Source organism: Populus euphratica, unplaced genomic scaffold, assembly GCF_000495115.2.
Source record: "Populus euphratica unplaced genomic scaffold, PopEup_1.0 scaffold687.1, whole genome shotgun sequence".
NCBI classification, from domain to species: domain Eukaryota; kingdom Viridiplantae; phylum Streptophyta; class Magnoliopsida; order Malpighiales; family Salicaceae; genus Populus; species Populus euphratica.
In genome coordinates this window covers 63116-65155 of record NW_011500558.1, presented here as the reverse complement: position 1 = coordinate 65155, position 2040 = coordinate 63116, and the positions used below count along the sequence as shown (strand labels likewise).

Here is a 2040-nt window from a genome sequence, read left to right as displayed (position 1 = left end):
CGACATCTTGGATGGGTGCACATGGTTGGTGCAACTCCAGTTGCAGCTGCTACAATAGTCAATGGTTGTTGCATATTAATGACAACCAACCCAACAGTTACTCCATAGTTCTATAACCTTAAAATGTGCTACGTCCACAGTGAAGCTGTTTGAAACGATCTCATGCTTCTCAAGCAACCAGGTGGCTACTCCATCGTTCCACTGTAACCATAAAATGTGCTACGTCCACAATGAAGCTGTTTGAAATGATCTCATGCTTGTCAAGCTAAGGGTTCATATTAAGGACATTATTATACGAGGGTCATGAGAAACACACGCCATCGTTACAGTAGTACTCATAAAATGTCAAGAGGCTCGAAAAACTGGAAACCTCAGTGATTAGGTTTTAGGACATCTCCCGTACTATTAGAGGAGCTGCCTTGAAGAACTTGAGATGATGAGTAAGTACATGAGGAGCTACCATTTTTAATATTTCTTTCTTCCCTTGGACACTAATTGCCTTCCCTTTCTCCAGTCGGTATATCCTGCACAAATCTTTCAAGTCAGTTTTGGGTCTTCATTTGCCAAGTATTTGTGCATCATTGTGAAGGAACAGGCATTTTAAGTTCATCACATCTTTATTTTTTACTCTTTGATGATCTGTTAACTTGCTTCTGGAATCCTGATTGCTTGAAAAATGGGAACCAGAAGAATAAATGTTGAAACATGGACTGGCAATGGCACCAGGATTCTGATTTCCAAAGAAGACAAATGGCTGCAATGAGGGATGAATGTGAATCGGTCCTGGAGGAACAGGAACGGGAACCGGGGGTGAATAAGGTGGAGGTATTACAACAGTAGGATCAACAACAGCCCATGGGAACATAGCCCTTGCCTTTTGACGATACTGGGCATTTAAATTTTCAATATCAGCTTTCAAAGATGCCCTTTCTTCTCTGAGCTCATTTTTTTCCTGCATTAACTGCTTAAGATATATTTGCATCAAGCCTGCATTAGCTCATTCTTCTCGGCATCAATTACACGAGCAATCACGCAAGCTTAAAGCTTAGTGACCACAGGGAACAAACACAAAGAGCCAACCAGTTGAATTACGTCTGTCAAAACAGTTGCCTTGTCATTCTTTGGCCTATCTGAGTCTGCATGAAAATGTAAGTAATAAGTAACTAGTTAAAAATCAAGCAATTTCACGTTCTATTTGAGAAGAAGTGCATATATGCAGCTCATGAATACTGAAATTATATTATTTATTCACAGTTGCTGCAAAGCCAAAAATTTGTCACAAAGGCGACCAGCTTATGGAGGTGGATGCATCAACAAGCTAACAGCCTAACACGCGCACGCGCATCCCTGATCCCTCTAAAGTGAGAATTCCAATACTGCAATATTAAGTAAATCTTTGAATATAGTCAGAACTAGAAGTCCAGTAATTCAATAATGAGTCGAATGCACAGTTTGAGTTCATAAAAGGAGACAATTCCTGTGTGAAGGCACTGCGAACCAGAATAACAGCACATTATTACATAGTGCGTTACCCAATTCAAGAAACTGCTCATAAAGATTATCCCTCAATTTTTCTGTGTCTGCCTTCTGAACTTCTCTTGCAACAGCTATTGGATCTTTCACTTCCATTTCTTGCCGCTGCCTACCAAGAAGAAAAAAGTGATACCCCATAAAACAAAACCTCAACAGAGAAAGAAAACACTTTAATCAAATATGCACTGCAAAGCCAATTCAAACTCAATAAGCTTCAATCACAATAAGAAAAAGTCATACTAAATTACTGTAAAAGAAATGAACTTTAAACAGATATATATAGTTCAGAAAAACCTCAAATAGAAACAAACTTTAACCAAAACTAAAAACCAAATCACATCAACAAATCGAATCAGTCACGTTAATCCTATATTTGATTACATAAAAAAATTATTCATAGTCAAAAAATAAATATATCCTCATGCTTCAAGGTCAAAATTCCTGCTCCTTCACCCTACAATGATATCTAGAGTAATACTAATTCTCAAACTAAACTCTAAAATCACT

At 38.0% G+C, this 2040-nt stretch overlaps 1 protein-coding gene across 1 annotated transcript; it reads right to left on the bottom strand.

Moving 5' to 3' along the window:
• Positions 1-556: 556 nt before the first annotated feature.
• LOC105115382 (transcription factor bHLH121-like) lies at positions 557-1629 on the bottom strand. The gene is made up of 3 exons (XM_011012249.1): positions 1533-1629; positions 1081-1136; positions 557-952 (listed from the first exon to the last, which is right to left on the bottom strand). Exons 1-3 carry the CDS (start codon positions 1627-1629, stop codon positions 557-559), a joined length of 549 nt encoding a protein of 182 aa, XP_011010551.1.
• Positions 1630-2040: the final 411 nt, after the last annotated feature.